General features: G+C 49.6%; 2 protein-coding genes across 2 annotated transcripts in view; both read left to right on the top strand.

The window, feature by feature from the left end:
* Positions 1 to 15142, top strand: LOC108575462 (nidogen-2). Its single transcript, XM_017938260.1, has 20 exons — positions 1 to 310; positions 6260 to 6538; positions 6733 to 6938; positions 7028 to 7119; positions 7234 to 7380; positions 7627 to 7860; positions 8147 to 8672; positions 8747 to 8913; positions 9081 to 9209; positions 9285 to 9383; positions 9671 to 9838; positions 10917 to 11042; positions 11156 to 11278; positions 11533 to 11876; positions 12751 to 13087; positions 13508 to 13736; positions 13955 to 14130; positions 14260 to 14368; positions 14485 to 14603; positions 14799 to 15142. Exons 1-20 carry the CDS (start codon positions 92 to 94, stop codon positions 14924 to 14926), a joined length of 3957 nt encoding a protein of 1318 aa, XP_017793749.1. The 5' UTR covers positions 1 to 91; the 3' UTR covers positions 14927 to 15142.
* A 7327-nt stretch (positions 15143 to 22469) lies between these two features.
* The window catches only part of LOC108575455 (neuropilin and tolloid-like protein 2), a gene marked incomplete at its 3' end in the record, with an annotated part of 79431 nt that continues 79062 nt past the window's right edge, over positions 22470 to 22838 (top strand). Inside the window, exon 1 of the mRNA XM_017938254.1 lies at positions 22470 to 22614. Within this exon, the coding sequence (XP_017793743.1) occupies positions 22470 to 22614 (145 nt within the window). The remainder of the gene's footprint in view (positions 22615 to 22838) is intronic.

Here is a 22838-nt window from a genome sequence, read left to right as displayed (position 1 = left end):
GCAAAGGCGATTAGGGGGCGGACGAGAGAGAACGAGACTGGCCGTGGTGGCCGTGTCGATCGACAGTAGCGTGAAGGCAGTCCGAGAGAGAATGACTCGTCGCGCGCGTCTTCTAAGCGTCTCGTGGCCGGCCCTGCTGCTGGCCGTGATCGCGCCCTTCGCCGCGGCCCTAACCAAGAACGATCTATATCCTTACGCGACCTCCGGTTCCTCGATCCTTCAAACGGACACCAGCGGGTTGCTCGTCTCCGCGGAGGTGAACCTGCAGACGCCCATCGCATTCTACGACAAGATCTTCAAGTCCATATTCGTGAGTAGAGTTACCCTCGACATTTTACAATCGTTTCAACACTTCGTTGGACCGAGCGCAGATTTCGTCTAATTTTCAACGGCAGGATTTTTCAGATGTTAATTGGAAGCTCGAGAGAATTTTTTTCTTTTTTAGTAGTTTGTGAGTAGTTGAAGTGGTGGATCAGTCGGTGTGCGGAGTATTTTCTGCTGTACGTATCAGGCTGGAAGAGTGTGTCTATTTTAAAGCCGAGAAAGCCGCGCGATTCGGCGGAAAAATCGTTATTTTTATCCGCGTCGGGGGGCGGCGGTCACGGTTCTCCATCGGACAAACGGTGGCCACTAGCATCCGGCCCCGTTTAATTTCGGCGCTGACAAAAATACACGGGGAAACGCGACGCTGGAAACCGTACAAACCTCCTGGATAACCCTTGCAGCGCGCGAAACTGTGTAAACAGAGGAAGCGCGTGCCGCTGTTTACTCTTTGCGGGGGACAGGAAAATCGTTTATTTTACGTTTTAAATTAGGAAGCTGTGGACGAGAGTGTGTTGCCGAGAGGAAACGAGTGGTAAAAAGAAGAAGGGAAGAGAGAATTTATTTCAATTAGGCGCGAGGGAAATGAAAAGATGTTGGCGAAACGGCGTAATTCGTTTCGTTAAATATTAATCCGCGCGCGGTACTAGGAAAAGCCAGGAACATTCGGTCATCCCCTTAATTCGGCTGCTGGTCTAATCTGTCGTCATCTTCTGGCGTGACACGAATTCATTGTCCGCGATGACGGTCAAACGGCCGCAGCCGGCGCGCAATCGCTTAATTGCGCTTGGGTCGTCGCACGAGCTGCTTCTCGTGCCCGTTGCGCGTCACTCTTGTCACGCGGACCAGTGGAACTCGCCCCTTCGATCGTCAACCGAACTCTCGTTCGAGATAACATGTACCGTGGAATACGCGGAAACTTGTTAAACAGCGAGGAATTATAGGAAAGGCAACTTTCGAATGAAATATTAGTTAGCTTCCTGGAGGAGAGTCAGATAAGATTTCGGCGATTTATCTGGTTGAATTTTCAAGGGAAAAAGGGCAAATGAGAGATTAGCCGCGGGAAAGGTATTGAGTCATGGGAAGGCAAACAATTGCGAGATTAGAAGGAATCAGTCCTACGATGATGTCACTGCGTGCACGCAGCGTGAATGAACGTTGATTGCACACGGCTATCCGGAGGAATCTTCGTTCTAATTGATCCGGGCGAGCCAAGGTGCATGATCTCATCTGCGCGGCGGGTCCAGCCGGTGATGTTTTCATCGCTGCGTGAAAAACAGCACGTAGGAAAATGCACGCGATCGAGGCGAGATATGACTACCGTGTCCCGTGACTCGTGACGACGAGAACCGCTTCTCAATAACGCGATGTCCTTCGTCGATACGTTCGACGTTGCGTAGATACCGTATTGTGCGGTACGGCGGCGATAGAAACTTTGGAAAGATAGATCAAGGATAGATGAACTAGTTTCAGCTCGCACGGTACACGATTCAGCAAGGTTTCGACCTACGTTCATGCAACGTCTGATCGGGAAAAATTGGGACACTCTGCGTGTGAACAGGACAAAATGAAAAAAGTACTTTGTTGCCGATACCGCGGCTGTCGGAAGAGAAGCCCGTAGAATTGAAGATCGCGGCGCATACTGGATCGCGTCATCAACGTACACTTTACCGCGTTTACTACGTCGAGCACGTGCACTGTGGTGATTGAGGCTCGTAGTATAGCAGCTCCATTCATCGCGGCCTGCGTTTCGGCGCGGTCACCGCGCGATACGCCCTATCGACTCGCGTTAAAACGGCTGGAAAACTCCGGAAGGGAGGCGCGGATTCACGAGGGACAATCGCGGGAGAGGAGACTGGTTAACGAGCGGAGAGAAACGGAGATCGGAGAGAGAGATAACGGCCGGGCGCATCCGTGTATTCGAGCGTCTTCATTCATCAAGATGCGGTCTCGATAAATGAAATCGAGGCGTACCGTCCTGATACCCCGCTATCCGTTTCAGCTGGTTTTTCGCGCGGCACCACGGTTAATTAAGCCCCGTCGAGCATCAGATAAATATTTAATTAGCTGCCTGTATTACGCAAGGTTGTACGAGCGGCCGCTGTGAAAATCTCCATGCGGAACAACAAACCAGCAGCAACAATGTACCCGTACGATATGTCGACTAATTAAATAGATAAATACGGGTAGGTAAGCGGGATTTGACGCGTTTGATTCATCGGGCGGAAAGCGTGGAGAACGCGTCGGGGCAATTAGCCTCGCGCGCGTATTGCGCGTCGTTCGCGGATATCGAGCCGGAGGGAGCGGACGAGAAAGAGAGACAGAGACAGAGGAAGAGGGACGGATACCTGTTGGTTGTTCCGCGTGTTCGTCCGCGAACGATACGATCTCGCTGAAACGAATGGTATCGGAAGCCGGCCAGTTGGATTTGCATCGAGATGGACGTTAATGCGACCCGACGATTTACGGTGTAAACGGTGCCAATTAGCCTTGACGCTTTCCCACATTAGTCAACCGGCGATTTGCAGGAGGAGGAGCCTCCCGGTTGTGAAATTCCGCTCGCGATTCCTCGAGATCGTGCCGCGGCGATGACGTCGCCGAGCGTCTCGAACGTCAATTAGCCTTGCATCAAAAATTCTCGGTTAATTAAATTACCACCGATGACGAACGTTCTCGTCTCGAAACGGCTGGAAACACGATCTCTGTCTGGCAAATTCAAGAGAAGACGCTCGTTCATCTCTTCGCCCCTAAATACTCCCCTCGTAACGGTGCCAAACGCGCTTCGTGCTCCGGTTCCCGAAGAAAGAACGTTCCGTCGGCTTGATAGATTCAATCGGATGCCGGGGGAAAAAACGAGGTGCGGCCAGTTAAGAGGTTCGCGCGACGAACGTCTGACGGCCTACGCGCGTTTCTGAACGCGACGACACGCGATGGAAATCTGATGGTTCTCGGAATTTCCACGCGGAGAAATTGAACGGAGAGACGAGTGTTTTCGCATGCAAAACCCGGGGTCCGTTTTGCTCGCGAAATTGATTGACACAGATATCTCTATTTCGCCGCTTATCGTCGACGATTCGCAGTCATCAAAATGATTGCGGCCGATTACACGATTGCGTTAGCGCGTGCTGACAGCTTCGAAAGTCTTCGCTTTCGTCTCCGCGGACGAAAGGGGATCGTTCGTTTTCGTCGCAGCTCGGATGACAATTACACGGATACGATCAGACCCGCGAGTGTTCCGCCGAACGATCGAGTTTTCGAGTTTAAACCAGCACCAAGTTGCTGTTTCCCGCAATCTCCATTCGCGTCTAATTTCTTCGGCGGCTCGGGAAAGAGCCGGTTGCTTCGCTCGATTAACTTCAAATACCGCACGTTTCTGTCCTCGTCTTCCATTAATTACCGTCATTCCGTTACTTTCATCTCGTCGACTTTTCCGCAACATTGTCTTCTGCGCACCCTTTTACCAAGCGCGATAAAGTGATCGTTATTGTTCCTATTATATAATCGCGTAAATTCACGGTTTAACAAAGGCGCGATTACGCCGCTCGATTCGTATTATTCCACTCGATTCCAGTGTCCCCTACTGTTTTTATTAAACGACGCGAGATAATCAGAGTGACATCAGGAAGAGAATCGGCGAGGCAAGATGGATTCCACGTATTAGTTCGAACAAGTCCCTATCTATTTTCACCGTTTTCCCTCGCGTTCACGATTACCGTGGATTACGTGTGTGCGTGTGTGTCATCGGCTCAGCTGTGACCTACGACCCGAGCGATAGCCCCGACGGAGATAGCGCGAGTCCGACTGCTCCTCTCGAAACGCGCCACTGTCAAAACGTTCCAACACGGTCAGTCAGAGAGAGAGAGAGAGAGAGAGAGAATTGGAGAAGACGCGATCGATGACCACTCTGGAACTGGCCACGGCTCGAATCGATTATCGGCGATCCCAGTTTGCCGGCGCCCTCGTAATTATCGCATGGAAAATCGTCTAATCGGAAACGGCTAATTCGCCGCTCGATTGCTATCGATCGCGAGGGTCAGGATTAAAAGGAGAGAAAAGCTGGCCGTTCGATCGGAATAATTACGAGGACACGAGCGAGGGATTCTCTCTCTCTCTCTCTCTCTCCTTTTTTTCCCCTCTTATTTTACCTTCCTCTTTTTCCCTTTTCGGTTAGATTCTCGCGTCGAACGAATTGGTCGCAACGTGGGGCCAGGTGAAGAAAAGATTAGACGATCGATCGCGACCCAGTGCTCGAAGAACGTTCGACCGATGAAATTAAATTGGAAATAAGAAACGACGCGACAGAGGAGAAAAATTGTTGTGCAAAATGTGAGAGACGATAGCCCGGCTATCTTCTGTATTTTGTTTCTCCTAGGAATCATTGATTACGGTATCTGCTTTTAAACAGTAGCGCGAATCCTATCTTTCTCCATGTCATAACATTATATATAGAACGCTAGACACCTATAGAGACGTATCCAACATCGTACAGGCAGTGTTATATGCAAAGAGGATCATCGCCTGGTCGGATTCAATTCGTGTCAATTCCCGTGACCGGGGCGCTAATTGAACGACACGCGTCGCTCGGGTGTTAAATTCGACGCGGCGCGGCGCCCGCGGTATTAGCATCACGTGAAAACAATACCGAGCGGCGAACAATCAGCTGGAAGTTGGTGAAACCGGAACGTGAGAGCGACTGGAAACCAGGCCGGAATTCGGTTGTCGCGTTAAACTTCCCCGGTTAGCCGTTCTCGTCCGCGAACTGTCGCTTCCGCCTTCCTTCTCGTCCAACTGTCGTACATCTTCGTTTTCGACGTGTCTTATTTGACGTATTGGTGTCACTACTCCATAAAGGTAATGCGCCGCCAAATGAGCTGCTAGGTAGCCAACCGCCATTTGCAACGCTCTCGTTGTCACAGCGGGAACGGTTCAAATTCAGCAAAGAAGGCTCCGAAAATTCAAACATCTCTCCGCTTCTCTTTCTTTATTCCAGCCATAACACACAAAGAACATGAGACCTCATTTCGAAACCCCGGCGACCCAAAAATACGCGGGAGAAGTAGGCCGCGTGCAGAGGCGACTTTCGCGGCAAAGCAAAAATAGTGTTTCGTTCAAGTTTTAATTTGGTCCCCGTGAAACGACGAGACCCGTTCCCTCCCCTCGAGCGACGGCGGCGGGACAGCTGCTCCCGACACGAATATGGAGCAACGCGCGCGCCTTTCAGTTTAGCCAATTGACGAAACGACGTCTGCGCTCGCAGAAGCCAACCGAGCCGTCCCAGCCTCGAACCCGGGCCCTTTCTATTGCCTCTGCCTCGTTAAACGACGCGCACACAACCGGGTGAATGACTCCTCCTGTGCATACCAGACTCTCTGGTTGCGTCATCGACGGATTTCGCGGCACGTGCTGCCGATTTACCTGTTGACCCGCCCTTCCACGTGCACTTAAACACCGTCTCTTATCGGCACTCTAGTTCCCTGTAATCGTTCCTCTCTCCGGCTCTTATCGCGGTGATGACAATATTCAATTCTTACAGAGAAACGTAGGAACGTACGGTACCTATATCGTAGATTCCGCGAAACGTCCACGTAAATTCCATTCAAAGATTATCGAACTGTTCTCGAGGCAGCACGAACTACGCTTCCAGTTTCTCTCGAGCCGAAAGAGAATCTAGATATGCAAATTCCTCGCCAAAGGCTGAATCGCAGAAGCTCGTAAAATTTCCAAGGATCTCCCGTCCTACGGTCTAGAGCTCGGTTAGGGTGTAGAATTTAGATAAAGCCTGGGTCGCGGCAATTTCATCGCCGGATTACATCGAACGGTTAATGAAAGTCTATCTGGAAAGTCTGTAAGATCTAGTTTCTACTAGAATAATGCTACCTTTAATTTTTCCTATTTCGCGCACGGAAGAAGAAGCTGAGAAAAGCTTACCCTGTTGCAGGTGAACGGAAATGGCGTCCTCTCGTTTAGCAGAGCTATGCAAAGGTTCGTGAACATCGCGTTTCCACTCGACGATCCCATCATCGCGCCGCTGTACACGCATGTGGACACCAGAGGCTCCGGTAGGGTGTATTACGTGGAAACGGACGCGTCGGAGGTCCTTGGAAGAGCCGGAAGAATGGTCCGCAGCGCCTTCACCGACGCTGCAGACTTCGTGCCGACTCACATCTTCCTCGCCACATGGGTGGACGTCGGCTACTACAACGGAAAAAGCGACAAGGTGAGTCCGAAGTGAGTTACGCAGTTGTAAGGACATGCAGAGTGTTCTCGGATGAGTGGGCAAAAATTGAACAAACAAGCTGACTCTCAGTACCACGGAGAGAAATTTTTCTTCGTACAAAGGAGCAGAGATGGACAGAGGAGATTAGATTGATCGACGTCGCGACCTTTCTAACGCAATTCGATTTCCCCCAGATGAACACGTATCAGGTAGCAATCTCTTCGAACGGTACGCACTCCTACTTAGAACTGCTGTACCCGGAAAACGGCGTGCAATGGATTCAAGGTGAATCTCACCCCAGTGGTCTACCAGACGCGAAGGCACAGGCAGGATTAATGGCCCTGGGAAGAATGTACACTCTGAGGGGATCAGGGACGGATCAGATTCAGAACGTCGACAAGTGAGTCCAGAAGCAACCGCTTCGCGTACGATTAATCTTCGGCTATCGCTGGAATTCGCAATTTTCTCGTCTCTTTTTTCTTCTTTTAGGTGGTCGAACGTCAACAGACCTGGACACTGGGTGTTTCAAATTGGACCGATCTCCGACGAGGAGAATATACAAGTTCCCGACACCATAGAAGGTGAATTTTCCACGTCGGAGTAATACTCGAAGCTTTTTGCCTCGATTCTTTTCTTTCTATCTAGTCTCGCCGAATTCGTTTCGCCAACTACTTTCGTATTCCTTTGTCGATCAGATAGCAGCGCAACGAACCAAGTAGCCAACTGCAGAACAGGAGCAACGAGTTGCCACAGCAGGGCGACGTGCGTCGACTACGAAGTTGGCTTCTGTTGCCACTGCAAGCAAGGATACTTCGGAAACGGGAAATCTTGCCAGCCGAACGGTAAGAGTCGTGCCTCCGTGACATTACGTAGTCGTAAACTTCACCAACTGTCCAATTATATTTCCCCTTTGATGTGGCTACGCCACGTAAAAGCCAGTCTTCCGGGAGTTTCGCGCACTTCTAGGTAGTCTCTTCCTTTTGGACAGCGCCACAAGTCGATCCGTTTCATCTGCTACGCCTTCGAGTGATCCTTAGACGCTCGACACCTCCAATTGTCGGTGAGATAAGATTTTGAAAAATTCGCAGATGTTCCATTGCGCGTTTTCGGCCGCGTTTCCGGGAACATCAACAACGTCGAGTTCGCCACGAGAGATCTCCAATGCTACGTACAAACTGAGGACGGAAGAACGTACACGGCTGTGTCTAGAGTACCCGAAGAAATCGGCGCCAGTTTCCTGCTCCTTGGAAATCTAGGCGGAGTGATCGGTTGGTTATTCGCCAAGTCGGTCGGTGGAACGAAGAATGGATATCAGCTCACAGGTATATGCACCACGGTAAACCTTCGATAAATGGTGAATAAACGGAGAGATCGGAATGAAAAGAGAATGTGTAAATGTGATAGTTTCACGAATGTAGAAAAGTGTAGCAAAAATTGATTAAACGTAGCAATCCTGTGCTGCCACAGGCAGGATTAACCGCTCACCCATCCCATAACGCTAACTCCGTCCCGTCTCCTCTGGCTATTTCCCTCTCTGACAGCGGCGCAGAGTTAAGATGGAAGTTCTATCTGGCACCAGTTAGCCTAGACAAACAATCTCGTTTGCAGGGGGCATGTTCAACCACACTGCCGAGTTGACATTCCCGTCTACCGGCGACAAAGTGACGATACGAAGTAATTACCTCGGACTGGACGTCTTCGGCCAGCTAAAGATGCAGGCTGAGATCAAAGGCACGTTGCCCAGGTTGCCGTGGGACGTGATGGTCGACTACGGCGCCTACGACGAGCTCTATACCAGAGCTCAAGCTGGAGCGATCCGTGCGCAGAGCGAGCGAACGTGCAAGATAAAGGAGGCAGGTGAAGAAAGGGAGATCAACTTCACTCAGGACCAGACGTTCTTCTATAACGAATGCCCCTATCTGACCGTCGAGCCCAAAGACGACACCAGTAGATTGAAGTTCTTCAGGGGTGTCAGCACGTACGACGCCACCGAAGGAATCATTCGTTTGGCGGTGAACACGAAAGTAGCGCCTTTGGAAGAGGAAGATCCTTGCATTCAGGGGAGAGACACGTGTCCCGATCACAGTTCTTGCGTCGTCGACGGAGACAGCTTCAAGTGTGTCTGTGATCCAGGGTAAGAGGTCTAACTTCGACTTGGGAGAGTGTTTCCGAGCGATTGTGCTTAAACGATCGACTTGAACTCGCCAGGTTCCAATACCTGTACGAGGAGGACGGAAGCAAGATGTGCGTGGACGTGAACGAATGCACCGCCGGGAATCACCTGTGCTCTCCCGACGCGCAGTGCATCAACCAGGAGGGCAGCCACACCTGTCAGTGCAGGCCAGGATTCACCGGCGACGGCAGAAATTGCCAGAGTAAGTTTCTCCTTTACCAAAAGACAACGGCTGTTACCATACTCCGATAACTTGCACGAGCCACTCGGTCTGCCTGGAAAATCAATATCTCCGCGATGCTCTCTAGAAGAGAGTCTCTCTATTTTACGAGTAGCCAGTAACTGAGAAATCTTCCGTGGAAAATGTAGGATCTGTCTCGTGCGAGGAAACAAGGTGCGGCGATTACGAGGAATGCGTGATGGCCGAAGGCGAACCTACTTGCGTCTGCATTCTAGGATACCAAGATACCGAGGAGGGTTGCTACCCCTTGGTACGAGGTCAGATAATCGATTTTTTCACACTGCGAGTATCGTGGAATTGTTCGGTTGGGATTATTTAGAAAACTGCTGCAGGTTCCTGCGACGTGGAGGATAACTGCTCGCAGTACGGCATCTGCAACCTCGACCCGGAGACGCAGACGCATGTGTGCATTTGCATCCCAGGCTTCGTTGGTAAATAAATCGAAAAATTCTGTTCTCGTCGAGTTAAAATCAGTTGAATAAAATGTTCCTACGTAAACTGACGCTGTCTGACAGAGAGGCAACCACGGCAAGTATTGAATTGGTCAACTATAGCGATCGTTCTAAAGCAAAATTGTAATGGAATAGTAACAGGATCGTGTTACCGTTCGATCCGCACGAAATCGGCCAATTTCCTTGCGGCTCTGCGCACAGGAGAACGCGATTTCCAAGCGAATCTCGCGATCAACTTCCGTTCCAATGATCACCACTGTTTCCAGGTGACGGTTACACGTGCTATTCGGACGGGGATGAAACCACAACGGACGTACCGCCGAGACCACAGTGCGCAGAGGAGGTGTGCTGGTGTCCGAGAGGCTGGGAATATCGGAATAACGAATGCGTACTCCAGGAAGAGAAGCACAGGGCCGTCGACGACGACCGTGACTGTAAGTACGAAAACAGGGAAACGTTCCGACGAGTCCCGGTTCGAAACCGGCCTGGTTTCACGTTCGTGGCTTTAACCCTTTCGCAGCGGCACATTTACTGGAAAAATCTTCACTTTCGGCGTTTTCAAATTTGAGAAATATTTCAAATCCCAGAATTTATCGTTCCTAAATTTCTTATCGAACTAAGGTGCAAGTGCGCACAAGGGTTAAGAACGCGAGGAAGTTAACTTGCACGTGAAAGATTCCGATAGACATTAGAGGTTTGAGGCATTCGAAATACTGCTCGATCTTTTGAGAATGAAATATCAAGCTGAATCTTCCAGCGTCGAAGATTGCGCCTGAACAATCGAGAGGCTTAAGTAGAATTCGTTTGCGCGAATCGAACGCTTCTCAAGGGATTGACGCGCATAGGCGAGAACAGTGCTTGACGACTAATCGCACGTAGAAGCGTAATTCCGAATGGCAATCGCGATAGCACCAAGTTACGAAGCGATTATAATTATCTGACGTGATTTGCGACGATCACTAACCGGCAGCGACGAACGGTTTGCATCGTGCGTTCTAGTATCGGCACGCCCAGTCCCGGAATGCTACGAAGACTACTGCATATGTCCCTGGGGATACGATTACGACCATTCGGAGGAGATTTGCGTGCCACAGCCCGGATACAACCACGAAACAATGGGTCCATCAGGAGTTCACTGTACGATACCACGCTTTGCTTCCGCTAATTTCCTCTGGCCATTAACAATTTTTTTTCTCGCACTAGCTGCACGCTTCACGCGCATACTTATCACATGGTATCTTTGTCTCTCCGTCGATCGATCGTATTTACCCGTCGACTAAATTGACAAAATCAATTGGTCGTTGATAAATATTCGTACAATATATCATTTTCGAATTGGCAAGGATGAAAATCAAACATTCGTACATTTTCAACTTCTGACGGGACAAACAAACGGAATTACGGTAGCTCTGCCCGTTAGAAAATACTTGGCGCGAGCACAGCGAAACGCGATCGATACGATCAATTCGCAATTACACCGGCATTATCATAATTGCGCACGCTTGTGTCCAGTATCGTGCAACGTGGTGAACAGGTGTCATCCCTACGCCCAGTGTATCTACGTGACGAGCACGACTCACTACGAGTGCCGCTGCAACCCGGGCTACGAGGGTGACGGTATGGAGTGCAGGAAAACAGGTACGTTCGTTTGCATCTTGCCCCCCGTCTTCTCTATTCTTCTACTCATAATTCATGCGCGAGAAAATACAAGAACAGAAGAGTTTCGTATGAAAAGTGTTATTTTGACACAGAGGTGTCCTGCTTGGATGTGGACATATGCGACCCTAACGCGTCCTGTCAGCAAGAAGAATCACTGGCCAAGTGTGTCTGCAATCCTGGCTACGAAGGAGATGGAACCACTTGCAGTCCTATCGGTCATATATCATCTTTCCTACTTTTTGTTTCTACATCTCTCTTATCGCGCTCTATCTTGAAAATGAAAAAAAAAAAGAATTACGCACTCGAATTTCGAGCACGAAAGAAAAGGAACGTCGCTTGAGCACTCGTGATAATCGCACGAGGCGTAGAAATCAATTCGAGCTTAGTCGCGGAAATTGACATTGAAACGAATTACGATTCATCAGCGAAAATGTCCTCCCTTCAACCATCGCTTCCAATTCTGATACAGACGAGTGTCGCGGCAAATCTGATTGCCTGGAGAACGAATACTGCTGGTACAACTCGGCGAGCACGCGGTACGAGTGCACGTGTAACCCTGGATTCAGCATGGTCGACGGGCATTGCGTGGTCTCCGATTGCTCCACGAATCCTTCCCAGTGTCACGTGAACGCGCAGTGCGTGTCCGCTGGCAACGGTGGCTACAAGTGCGTCTGCATAGAGGGATACAACGGTGACGGGACCCGGTATTGCGTCGAGGACCACATCGGCTGCAACGTGCTACATAATTGCGGCAGAAACGCGATCTGCGGCTACAATCAGACCTCCGCGAATTTCGCCTGCGTATGCCAGCCGGTATGTTTATTGAATCCGCAAATTCGCCAGGGTCGAATTATGGCTTTCTAAATAGACGGTGCAATGATTGGATAACAGTCACAGGGACTGATAGAAATTTCATCGGATACGTAAGGAGGGGTGGAGAGAGAGATAGAGAACGTTATTGATTGATCTACTTGTGCAGATTCAGGTTGCCTAGAAGCAGTGGTAAATGACAGCGAGCGGGTAGACAAGTAGGATTTTAATGAGGTATTTCAAAGTGGACGAAGGTTATTTATTAGATAAGCAGGTTTGGTTGGAGTAGAGACAGTAGTAATGGATGGTCTGTGGTCAGACGCGGTGCTAGTTGCATTTAGATAACGGTCTGTGGTCGGTCTACTTTGGGTTTGCTTTAGGACCAAGCAGTAGTAATAGACGGTTGGTGATCAGACTTGCTATTGCCCGCGTAGTAACCTTTTATTTCGGCAATTTTTTGAAACAGAAGTAAAATATCGTAAATTGGAACGAAAATATGTTCTATAAAAGTGCTATTGCTAGTGTGGTAAATATGTTTAGTTATCGTAACGAAAATATGTTCTACAATGTGGACGTATAATTAAGTGGAATAAATTTGGGGATAAAAATCGGACGCTAGGAAGTAGTGAGAGGCTATAAATGATCAGACAGTTCAAAATAAGAGTAACCTCGCTCTCGGTCCTGCGCATAGACAGAGAGCGTAAGACGGAGAGAAACGTAGGCGGTTAGGCGCGTGGCATGCGCGAAACGAGGTTACTCTTATTTTGAACGATGTGTAACAACGAATTCTCCCGCAAGACCACATCGAGCGATACGAAATCTGATCACGAACAACAACCCTTCCTAATGTTTCCCATAAAATCCTGGCTATTTTCAGGGCTTTTACGGCGACGGTATGACGTGCCTGCCCCAGTCCTCCTGCAGACTGGACTCGAGCCTCTGCTCTCAGTTCGCAACCTGCGTGACAGCTGGCGACAATCAATTCGCTTGCGTATGCAACGAAGGTTTCATCGGAGACGGAGCTAATTGCAAACCAAGACCGAAACACGACTCTGACTTTCTACTGGTGAACCAAGGAATGGCCACTTTGAGGATACCGTTCGTAGAGACGCCCAAGAACGAAGGAAGCCCGATCTACATATCGTACACGCAGATGGCAATCGCTATCGACATCGACTGTATGAACGGGAAAGCGTACTCGAGCGATATCACCGGTAATAATCGATCCTGTTCGTTTATAGGAATCAAGCGGACCAACTGGAATTTTCTCGCGAAAATTTATTCAAAATTTACTGACACTTGGCTCTACTCGACACTCTACGGATGCTCTCTGTCAACGACTCTAGCTCTATCATATTTTGACTCTCAATGCCTCAAGCCCGTTTCGTTCACCCTGCTTTACCCTTTCGTTCGCTCATTCTCTCTTCCTCTAGTTCTTTCACTCTTCGTTCACCCGATACTCTCGCGCTCCCGTTCCAAACACTTACCATTCACACCTCTATCGCTCGGACCCAAATCCAGTCCACACACTCGGTACAATCGTTCTTCTGATCCAGCATTCCTACAATATCAGCAAGAGCGAGAGAGAGAGAGAGGAGGTTCAAGTATCCGTCTAGACGAGATTTATTTTCCAGATAATCGAATAATCGAATTAAATTACAACGGATCGATGGCCGAGACGTTCATGCCGAAAGTTAGCAGCCCCGAGGGACTGGCGGTCGATTGGGTCTCGAGAAATATTTTCTGGACTGACTCGGGAAAAGTGACCGTCGAGGTGGCCAATCTTGAGACGAAGAAACGAAAGGTGCTAGTTTCCGACGGCCTGATCAATCCTAGAGGGATAGCCGTGCACCCGTATCGCGGGTGAGTATCGTTCTCTCCACTCGCCATTTATCTGCCGGCTACTTAAAAACGAACACCACTCTTCCGTGGAAGTCCGTCGATGAATTAACACTTGGAGCACGAACTCTAAGTACCCTCTGCATTTTCTTCGTTGAATAACGACGAATAAAAGTAACAAATAAATCTAGATAAATTAAGAGAGAAATATCGAACTGTAGGGAGAAATTCGTCGCTTTCAGGAAGATATTCTGGTCCGATTGGCACCGTGTTTCGCCTAAATTGGAGTGGGCCAACGAGGACGGCACCGAGCGTGCAATTTTCCTTCAAGGGGATTATGTGATGTTACCGAATTCATTAAGTATCGATTGGGCGACGGATGAGCTATGCTGGGCGGACGCCGGAACGTTCACGATAAGTAAATACAAATCTCCCCGTGAAATTTTCCCCACCGATAGACGTGCCGGCGATGATCGTTCGTTAACTCGATAATCTCCAATTCCCCTCCACCTCGTTCACCCTGTCCCTTTTTGATAATCGTTCGCAGGCTGCATGGAGATCGATAGCAAGCAGATTAACGTGGTCGCCAACGAGCTCTCCTATCCGTTCGGTCTCGCGATCTCGCATCAGCATTATTACTGGACCGACTGGAAGACGTAAGTAACCATGTCGCAATACTGTTACAACGGAGAACAACACCGTAAACGATCCAGTTAAGTCTAGCGCGTAAAATACGAAGATATTTAAAATCGTCCATTATTTACCGGCACAGGCACAAAATCGAAGTCGCCATGAAGAGTAGCGGGGACAGGAAGCCGGCCATATCGGTTCCACCGGGAGGAAGCGGTAAATTATACGGAATAGTAGCCGTTCCCGAGTCATGCCCAAGAGGTAAATCAAGTTTTACGTCACCATATCCCCTGTTCCCGGTGAAATTGATCACCTCGTCTTAAAATTGCATAAAACCATTCTCGGAATATCGTGACAATTTCCCACCAAGATCCTCTCTCTCTCTCTCTCTCTCCCCGTATCGTATCCATTATTCGATTGACCCGTGAATTATCGTAACGTCTGTGTTCGTGACAGTGACCAACGTCTGTCAGTTCGAGAACGGAAGGTGTAACGAGGAACAACTGTGTCTGCCCGACGGCCACGGGGGTAGATCGTGTGTGTGCGCGGACGACGCGACAGGACCTTGCACCGATTCGCGTTAGAGGTGGTTGTTATCTTAAGGATCGAGAAGAGGGCGGACTCGAGGCGCAGGCTGGTTACGTTAAAGAGAGGCGAGCGGAAGACAGGGACAGCTCGAGTCGCGTTTAGAGATCGCGTGTAAATTATAACATTACTACACTTGGTACGATTAGTTTGTCGTCCACGTTTTCGAGTAACACTCAGTCTTTTGTATCTAACACCGGAGCCGCGGGCCGGGAGATGGCTGTAAAGTGGCCGCGGCTCGGTGACGCGTTATTTAATAAAATATAAGAAATACATCGGTGGTATTATTTTTTGCGACGGTTACTTTGCAGGTGACACAGTGTTTCTGAGTCTGCTGCTCGCGTATGTCCTTACGACCGTTTGAGGTTATAAGGATATTAGGGGTAATGAAGGTAATGAAGTTTAATCGTGAAGGAAATAATTCGTAGTATACTATTTAATGAAGCAGTGTGGATGATGTGCGTTGAACTAGAGATTACGATGTTTCTCTTTGATGTCTGGTGGTGAACTGACTCTCTCACGAATTTCCGAGTCGAGGGAAATTCGTGAGCCGGTCTCGTCACCTGATTGGTAAGTATTTTTTGCCAATCAGCTGATAGATCCACCGACTTGCGATTCCGGGCAGGAGAGGTTGGAAGATGCTATGTAGGAAATTTGGCAACGTGATGGAATTTCCGCCAGGCTTGGATCCTGCGGTCCGACCTGGTCGACGGCACTGGGCCCGGTCTCAATGACCCTTTGGAAATTCATGTTTATGGCACGTGCAATTAGTCGTTGAGGACGAAGAAACTCGAAGAAATACAATTGCAGGATAAAAATAAATCGACTCTCAAAAACGACTTTACTGACTTGCGTGTCATAAACGTGCTTGCAATTTGCACTTCGGATGTTGTCCCTTGTGCAAATTGCTAGCCACCCGTGCTATTCAAGACGGCCAAAATCATTACAAAGGGAAGGCCAAGGTCCCGTGGGTATGCCACGGCACACACAGTTCGAATTGAGGATATAATGTGTACCAGTGGTGAAGATTAGAGATCAGTTCTTGTCGCGTAAATCGTAATAATTGCCTAGAAATGATCTGGAGCGATGGAAATATTGGAATTATTGAAACTGAAGCACGGTAGAATTTTCTCACTTGCAATGTGGCGTCATCGACGGGAGAACGAGGAAGCTCGTTGGAAGTAAATCTCGACCATACCTAGATCGCGCCTCGTCTACGACGACGACGACGACGACGACGAAGAAGAAGAAGAGGTAAAGTCAAAGCTTAATTTCCCGAACGATTACGAGCATTAAAGCGTTGCTTTGTCGTCGTTCCGACCGTCAGACGGGAAAATAAAGTTGTCCCCGTTAAGGTGGCGATAATGAACCGAAGGTTCGAGCGGCACTCTTTGTTCCCACGAACAAATAAACTTCCGCGGTAACGTTGCACCGCGAACCTCGGTGATCTAACCAAAGGGAAGCCAATTACGGTGTTCATTACCGTCGTAACAACCGGCCATTTCATTTTCCCGTCGTTGCATTACGTTAATAAGCAACTACTTAGGTGGTCTTGATAAGAGTAACAGGACTTTCTAGCCCGGCGGTATGAAACAAAAAAGAAAAAAACAGAGAGAGAGAGAGAGAGAGACGATATTCCACCCTGCCTACGTTCAATTACCCAGGCTTCGCGAGTCTAGTTGTAAGGCGAAAGAAAAGAAGCAAAGCAGGGAGGGAAAGGAAGCGGGTCACAGTGTTGTGAAAAGTGCCATCCGCATCGAAGACCGCAAAAGGATCCATCGACGAACAATTCAACTCCTCTCTCTCTCGACCAGACAATTAAATTTTCCTTACCGTCATCTCTTTGAATACGTCTAATTGGCTGACCGCAAAAACCGACGAGGAGTCCTCCTCTCTCTCTCGTTGCGGTTCGACGACGATGCAATTCGACGATTGGACGGAGAGAAAAAGGAGGAAACGCGGAGAAAGCGACAACGGACATCAAACCTTAGCTCGGAGTTCCCACCGCAGAGACAAGAATCTCCTGGCAATGCGTCTCCAAGGAGTTTCCCCGTAGTTCTCCACCGTCCGGCGTAAGGTTAACGGGCGAAAAATCCAGGGAATGGAAGAAAGCCACCGACGGTAGTGTTGTTCCTCCATCTCCTCGGGAAATTACACAGTTTTTTTTCTTCCTCTTCGATCGGCTTCACTCTCTCCTTCTCTCTTTCCTCTCCGTTCTTTCTCCCCCGGCGAGATAAAGTGTACAATCACGGAGTTTCGACGAATTTTCCGACTAATATCGACGACGTTTGTTACAAATATTTAACGAAGAAAGAAATACCTGGGTGGAAGAAGTTATTTGGAAGACAAACAGGCAGTCGGAGGGCAATATCGAGAAACGGTGGATATTGTTCTCTCATGAATATCGATGCAAACTTGCCCGGTACTTTCCAATAGGAATCGAGCAAGTTTGTTATTTAAACGGCCGATCCTTCCACGATCGGTTTCAATCATTTGCAATTCTATTTCCTCTACTTGTCCACCCTGTGTACGCACCGAGCGTGGCTTCTTCCCAACGCGTTCACGATCTCTCTTTATCTTCACGCTGGAGGAGAAGTTCAACAGAGGTAAGAGAGATCGGTAGGCGATTCTCAATCCGGCGCGATGTCTGACCATAGCCAGGCAAGAACTACTTGCCAGCTAAGCGTAATCGAAGAACGGATAATTCCGACTCGGAAGGTGAATTCGCGCTCGTTCGAGGCTCTCCCTTTCACGGTATTTATGTATCAAAAGCTGGAAAAACCACGGAGTAGCCCCGCAGAATCGATAAAGTCTTGCTCACAATCGGCAAAAACCGTTGCTCAAGTCCCTCAGTCGCGCGCAAAGCGAATCTAACTTCTCGCAGTCTCTCTGTAGGTTCTGCCTGTACTTGGACCACACAACCCGCATTAAGCAACTCCCAGCTGATTTCACCGACGGTTGCCGGTGAAAATCTAGTCAGGAGCAGCTCGTAGCACCGGCGGTGGACGTTAATTCGCAAGGGGGCGGCGAGGGTGCACGAGCGCGTCGAGTGTATTCGCGGAAGATCAAAGTGGGGCTTGGTTTGTAATAGGTTTAGTCTCGGGGAAAGAAGATCGAGAGGGAAAAGTATCGCGAGGCGCATCAACGATGCGTTTTCCAGTCGTGAAACACACAAATACGGGGAGCGCCTCGTTCCAGAGACCGCGCAATTTGCAATTTGCAAAAGAGCCAGCGAGGCTTTTGTCGATCGGTGAATAGCCGCGCGGATTGGAAAACGTCGGTTAGACGTCTGCCAGTGACGGGTGCTCGATCAGCCGGTTGCGCCGTGCCCTTTTCCCGCTCGACCACTGACTTTCCTCTGCCTCGGCTTGCCCTCTCGCTTTATTTCGTTATTCCGACTCTGTTCTTTCCTTTTCGCCTCAATTACCGGTCCAGTCTTCGAATTAACGGGGCAACGAGCTCGAGTAAAGTGGAAACTTGCCGAAGGAATTCGCGTGGCTGAATTCGTTGACACGAGAAACTATTGGAAATGGGTTATTGAAATAACAGAGTCCTTGCAACTGCTAATATTCTTTAGCGTCTTTACTCTTTCAAATGCTCCATCGAACTGCCTCTGGGCACCCAAAAAGGGAAGGCTGGGGTCCGCTTATCCAGACGCATCTGCTGGAAGTCTTAGTGTCTTTGCGTAAAAGAACGCGCAAACATTTTTGTTCTCGCTTGATCATTTCTACAGGGTGCTGCTAGAAATTATTCAACAGAAACGATGAATTTTATAAAGAATATTCCTTTACCTTACGTCCCGTTCCTTTTGTCAAACATTTTTACCAAAAACGATACGTGCAACGGAAGCCCGTCGACCTCGTAAAGCCGTCCCATTAATAATCAGCATCGAAACAGGCATACCGTTCGCTCGGCCATACCATCGTCAAAATACCATCGACGCATTCTGCTAAGCTCCGCCGACAAAATAGAGGGAACGCTCGTTCGATTGTTCGCGGGTTAGCAGAAACGTATTGGTTCGCGATGAAACTCTACGCCGTGTTATGCACCGTGCGTTTAATCAATGCCATAACGTAGCAAGTTTAATTACTTTATGGCCCTCCACCGCCGAGGCTTTTCCTTTGATCGTTCAACCGAGGGCTCGCGGGCGTACCGAATGAATCGCGTGACCGCCTAAGAAAGACGACAGGCGACAGTCTTTTTCGGTAGAGTAAGCTGGAAACGTCCCGAAGGAGGAGGCGCCGCCGCCTGTGTCATCAGCAAATAACCGTGTCGCCTCTCGTTAACGTTTCCTTACACAAGACGTTGCAATCGTCGTCGCTTCCGCTGCACGAATGTTTGCCAAATCTCGATTACACTTTACGAACATTGTTTATTCGGATCAGCCTTCCTACCGACGTGCATGTGCGAGAGGCTGCGTATCTTTTCGGCTTTCTTTAAGGGAGTACACCGCTCTGACGCTCTGAGGCGGCGAAAAGTAGGCGAACTTTGAGAATTTCTTTCATAGATAATTAGTAAATGAAAAGCTTCAACTTTTTCGGAGGACGTAAACAGAACTTTCAGCTTTCTTCTCCAATTTTTGAAACGTAGAAATGTTCACGTATTCGAAAAATAGCAGAAAAATTTCAGACAGGAGAGGTCCGTATCCCCTAAATAATGGTTTCTCTAATCGAAAATTCTATCTGCCTCGTGCCTCGTCAGCGATCATACGGAATTAATTCAACGTTATTCCTTATCATCTAACGGTAGATTCGAACGGTATCTCGACAGCCGCTCTATCAATTTCCCCAGCCCTACAAACACACTCTCCCGTTATCTCCCGCCTCGCAGAACCTTTTATTCCAGTTCCATCCCACGGCGAACGATCTTACTTCCACACCTCGGCCAGTGCAACCTCCGCTCTGCGATAATGCGCGATTTTTGCAACGTTCGTTAATCGTGGCCGTGCAAACACCGGAAAAGGTGTGGACGGTCGGCAGCCCCCGGGGAGAGACGCGCAACTGCTGTCCGCAGCGGAAACACAAACGAGATTATGCCGCTATCCGGCCGAGTGTCCGAGGGAAAATAAGAAGCGGTTCCACCGCGACGACAATTACGCGACAATTATCGGGCGAATGCAATTACAGGACACGCTGGTCACCGCAAATTTCCACGAAACACGCGACGCGCCGGAAAAGAGAGGCGCGGCGAGCATCGGTGGGGAAGGGTGAAACCACGGTAGCGCGAAGGAGCATGCGAGGAGGAAGTAAAGGAAGAGTCGCGGAAAGAGTAACGAAGAGCAGGAGGAGGATCGAGCATCTCTCGCGCGTTCCTCGCGAACGCCGTCGCACGTACCGACGCGTCTAGTCCGCGTGCTCGCGCGGAGGAGTAGGGCCAGGGGGGTGGACGAAGAGGAGTCGCGCTAGTCAGTCGGCGGTCAGACTCCGCGTGCGACGTCTCGTTGCCGTGTCTCGTGCCGTGGCTCTTTTCCTCCTCCCCTTCGACGACCGGGCCGCGCGATTTTTCGCCACGTGTGTGTGTGTGTGTGTGTGTGTGTGTGTCTGTGAGTGTGTGCACGTCTACAACACCTCCCTTGTGAATTTTCCGTGTAATTCGGGAAAAGAGAGGAAGGAGATTTTCCTCTCAGCTGGAACGATTTAATCCTCGGTCGTGCGAACGATTAATTTGGTGTTACACAGTGAATGTTGCCGGGTGTCAGTTCGAATATCGAATTAGTCGATCGACGAGGGTTGATCGGAGGTGATTTTGACGGTTTTCGGTGGATGTAGGAGAGGGTGTTAGGCCTCCTCGTTAGATATTGCTCGACGGTACGGTCGGAGCAGAGACCGATGCACGGCCGCGACAAAAATATCCACGAAAAATCTCGGCAGCCGGCCAAGCGGCCTCGAGAGATCGCCGTAGTTCGGGGCACGGCTTTGATAAGATAATTTAAAGGGGGCTTCGTCGCGCTTGGACCCACGACTTTTCTCCGTGGAGAAAAATTCTACTCTCGTTTCGCCCGGTTTTAAAGGGAAGATCGCAGGAAGGCGCGAACGGCGAAGCGGTGAAATTCATCTCCCAATTTCAATTAACCGGAAAAACTTAGCCGCGCGAGCTGAAATTGTCTCGTTGGATTCTAATCGGCGGGGACGTACGTTCACCGACGTGCACAATCTCGGTGAAAACGTCAGGGACCACAGGCCACTCGTTTTTGCCAAGTGGCTGTTCACGTGGTCATGCATATTCAGTCTGGCAAGGGGAAAAACAAGCGAATGAAAAGTTTATACTGACGGAGCGCAGGGAAAAGCTACGTGGCGATTTTTACTCGTGTTGTTACTACCTCTCTCCCTGTTTCGCGTGACGGAGTTAAACGAGCGCTTTTATTTCGCCAGAGAGGAAATTAACGACGAGGGTAAACAGTTTACGCGGAACAAAGTGTGGAAGAGCCGGGGAGTCGCGAATCCGCCGAAAAATTCCGGTAAAGCGAACGCGTCGATAGATTCGTCGCGCGAAAAACGAGCGTGCGTTTCCGGCTTTAGTTGCGAAAATCGGCCGAATTATTTTGTAAAACGTTCCGTCTATCCGACTGTGAAAAAAAAATCCTCGACTCGGCGTAGAACGAGCAAATTTTATCGCTGGCAAACAGGACGAGAACGAGGAAGCAGCGAAATATTTAGTTTACCGCGGAATCAATCGCGTATACCCGGTGAAAAGTTCCATCGAAAATAATGCTATCGGCGAAAAGGCAGCGACGTACTCTCGCGTGAGAATCACTCGAACCGAAGAGATAACGCCGATTTTTACTCTGGAACAAGCTTATCGGTTTTCAATTTACCCCGAATACTTTAATACTTTGCTGCGTGGCTGGACGCGTGTCCGTGAGAAATGTTCCATTGCCAGTCACGGCAGCTGGTACACCTCGATACTCCTCGACCGTCCCATAAAACATTCCCCTCGTTTCCTCCCTCTCCGACCCATCCCGGCCGCGTTTGTTTATGCGCTTTTATCGCGAGGCTAGACCGCCGGTCTGTCAACTTTTGCCCCGCAGCTAAATCATCCTCAACCCCTCGATTCTTTCCCCCCTCCCCCCGAATTTCAGTCACGGTGTCGTTCGCTTCGCGCGACTGGAAATATTTGCCACGCGTAGATAACGGTGCTCGGTCGATCTGCACAGCGACAAACCGCGTCGAGAATCGAGAGATTCGCGGAGGCCTAACACCCAGCAAATCCTCCCAATCAAGCCGTCAATTTGCACGCTGATACCTGGCCACTGATATTGCAGAGCCACGTTTGATCGGATGAAATCCCCGTTGGTCCAACAAGGATCGTTCGGAACCGTGTAGATCGCGAGTGGATCCCAGTGAAAATTGCCAGACATTGGAGTTGCGGAGAGAAGAACGCGGCTGAATCCCGCGCGTCTCTATACAACGCGAGGAACTGTGCGGACACACAGCGGGGGGGAAAAACGCGCGTCTGTATGTGTCTGTTGTACGGTGATAGTGAGCAATCGAGCGTGGATCGAGCGTGGAGCAAGAGCGGAAGCTGGGTAGGAACGTTAAATGAATGTTGTTGCAAGGGGCGGCTGTGATCGTGAGAGTAGAACCGGTGCACGGCGGGATCGGCCGATTTCAATTCATAAATGCGCCAGAGGAGGAGCCCACAATGGTGGCTCGGCTCCCGCAACAAGTTCTACTGCTGCTCGTACTCGGTGAGTGGAACACGCCTCGCTATCTATATTCTATATTTAGGCGCGTAGACGAGCCGGAGTCTCTCTGCCGTGTGTTCGCTGAAAATATAGAGAGGTTCGGAAAGCCCCGCAGACTGCGTTATGGCCGATCGTTCCCCTTTTCGTTCACCTCCTATCGGGGCTAGTCACGGTGAACGCGCCCGCTGCTACCTGTTACGCATCACGGCGATTGCGGAGTTGAAAAG

Source organism: Habropoda laboriosa, unplaced genomic scaffold (assembly GCF_001263275.1).
Source record: "Habropoda laboriosa isolate 0110345459 unplaced genomic scaffold, ASM126327v1 scaffold301, whole genome shotgun sequence".
Lineage (NCBI taxonomy): Eukaryota > Metazoa > Arthropoda > Insecta > Hymenoptera > Apidae > Habropoda > Habropoda laboriosa.
This window is presented reverse-complemented; position numbering and strand designations above follow the sequence as displayed.

Coding starts and splice junctions, on each gene's coding strand:
- LOC108575462 (XM_017938260.1), top strand. CDS start 92: ATGACTCGTCGCGCGCGTCTTCTAAGCGTCTCGTGGCCGGCCCTGCTG. Junction 9,210..9,284: donor TTGCTACCCCTTGGTACGAG/GTCAGATAATCG, acceptor AAACTGCTGCAG/GTTCCTGCGACGTGGAGGAT. Junction 9,839..10,916: donor CGTCGACGACGACCGTGACT/GTAAGTACGAAA, acceptor GCTTGTGTCCAG/TATCGTGCAACGTGGTGAAC.